At 41.6% G+C, this 2,433-nt stretch overlaps 1 protein-coding gene across 1 annotated transcript in view; it reads right to left on the bottom strand.

Annotated features, from left to right (window-relative positions):
• Window positions 1-412: 412 nt before the first annotated feature.
• The window catches only part of TTLL1 (tubulin tyrosine ligase-like family, member 1), a 13,912-nt gene continuing 11,891 nt past the window's right edge, over window positions 413-2,433 (bottom strand). Inside the window, exons 8-9 of the mRNA XM_010160117.1 lie at window positions 2,044-2,207; window positions 413-542 (exon numbers count right to left, since the gene is read on the bottom strand). Of these exons, the coding sequence (XP_010158419.1) occupies window positions 413-542; window positions 2,044-2,207 (294 nt within the window). The remainder of the gene's footprint in view (window positions 543-2,043; window positions 2,208-2,433) is intronic.

Genomic DNA, 2,433 nt, shown 5'->3' on the forward strand with positions numbered 1-2,433 from the left:
CACCACAACCACCCTTTCCAGAATCCACGCCTCATTTATTGTAGGGAGTTAGGGACAGGCTACTGTAGGAAATAAATTACATCTAGGAGGGCAAGGGGGTTCTTTCAAGAATGCACATTTTGAGTTGTCATCTTTATAAGGACAGTTCTTAATCATTACTGAGATAATATTCATTTATACAAAGTATATTTACATAAAATAGCTATATATACAGACTATATATTATTGTAATAATCATCAAGTCAGTGTATGTCTACTAGAGTTCCTGATGTTGTTTCACTTCATTTCAAAGGCTGTATTGTCCTCTTTTAATATTTTGCCTGCAAAGCAGCAAAAGTAGAGGAAGCCGTTCAAAAACTGCGTTTTAGTTCACGATACCTTCCTAGCAAGGGTGCAGCTGTTCTTTCTGTTATCACTTCCAGGTGGTTAGTACAGGCTTTCCCGAATCTCTTGCACGATTTCCTTTTACTCCAGTGGATTGCCCAGAACGACTCCGCAAGTCACGATCAGGCCCATCACCCTGCGCCATCTCTTCGTCGTATCTGAAGGTAAGACAACCCGTTCAGTGCCTTGTCCTGCCACTCGCTACAGAAACAAGGGTGGCTCCTCTGTCTTCGACTTTGCTTAGTATCTCGCACTGAAATTCAACGCAAGCCGTTCTACACACAGGTTTACACACGCCTAATTTGATATGCAGCTATTCTTGAAGAAAATATACCGACACGTGATGTTACAGTGCAAGTCAACTGAAATATCTTCAGCTACTTTTGGAAAGGTACAAGTCATCTGGCAGGTTTGGTTTGTGAAATTTTATGCTTGTGAAATTTCACACGTACTTCTGCATTTCCACTTACTACGTAGTTCCTGCTTTAACCACAGACCATCACACTGCTACTAGTTTTATTAAAGTCTGAAGCTATTGCTTCAAACAGGCTTGTTGGCTGCAGCGTTAAAAAAACTCCACTCTTGCATCAGAGAGCGAGTAGGGAAAAAGTGAGGTGAACAAACAACAGTGTGCCCAAATTAAATGCATTTGGTAACTCTTCACCACAGTGACAAGTAGTTCTTTAAATATCTAAGCCCATTATGGACTGAGATAACCTCAGTATGAACTCACTTCTCAGCTGCTACGCAAATTCCGAGCAGCAGTTGTGTATCGATGCGTAAGCCTAATTGTCAAAAGGTAATACTACAGTATTTTGTAGCACAGTCATAATATGTTCTTAGTTACGCTATTGCACAGGTATTTGCAGCTACCGTGTATAGAACACGATTGAAGGTTCAGTGAGGAATTCATCCAACGCATTTAACGATCTTCACCAGCATATAGAAAGAGTACTTAAGAGCAGTATGAATTCATGGATCCACTATGTACGGAAGCGCATTCCTGACATAGCGAACGATGGCACCCCTCGTGCTAGAGAGCCTATCCGAACATTTTCCCAAAACGTAAGAGAAACTGCGTCATCAATATGATATTTAAATCGGTGTTCCCCTGCATAAGACCAATCAATCCTAGATAAATCCTTCAGACACTCCGGCATAAAGATCTCTGTCTCCTCTGTAATACAGACTGGGGAATTCAAACAGTACCTGACAACTCGTTATTACACACAGGAACTACAGGAGTCAAGTGGCGTCATTTCTAGGGCCTCAGAGAAAGTTAGCATCAAATAGCTATTGTATCTATTGAACTACCACCTAGGTATTACACTTCACACAATTAAAGTCCTACACACGTAGGGGACCGTCCCTTTGCCTCTGTCCCTCAAATCTAGCTGCTGGAAGTTCAGAAGGTGCAGGCAGGGGCTGATCAGACAAGTAATGTTCCTTCTGGACACGAGGTGAGGCGAGTCCGCTCTAATGCGCTCCCACCTCCAACGGTGCTACTGCAGCTCCAAAAAATAATGAAGTGGTATTTTGTGCCCATTTTTTGCATTAGAATGAAGTTCATCTGATCTTTGTGCTCTGCATTATACATTAAAAAAAACCCGAGGTGACTGAAAGACATTTGCATTTATATAGAACATGGATAAAACTTACAAGACTTCGTAATTGCCAAGAACCTCTTTTGGTGGAGACTTATTCCATTTACAGTCTGGAATTTCCCCGTTCGGCACAGCAATGTTAAGTGTGTCGTTAATAAGATTATACTTCAGGATGCGATCGTTAGCAGTACTGGAAGTGAGAGAAGGGGAAGCATTAACCTACAAAAGAAAAACAATAAGTCAGCATCAACTTTTTGAGTGCTTTACAGTTCTCCAAACAGCCTGTGTGATGACTGTATGTACGGTTTGGGAAATTACGACTTGGCGACTCAAAGCACATCTTTCAGTTCCTCAGACACTGGAAGGAATCCCCCATTGGGCATTTTTCTTTTTACTTAAAAACCAAAAGCACCACACCACGTCTGCAGTGTCAGCCTGAAGATTT

Source organism: Eurypyga helias, unplaced genomic scaffold (assembly GCF_000690775.1).
Source record: "Eurypyga helias isolate BGI_N326 unplaced genomic scaffold, ASM69077v1 scaffold4631, whole genome shotgun sequence".
NCBI lineage: Eukaryota > Metazoa > Chordata > Aves > Eurypygiformes > Eurypygidae > Eurypyga > Eurypyga helias.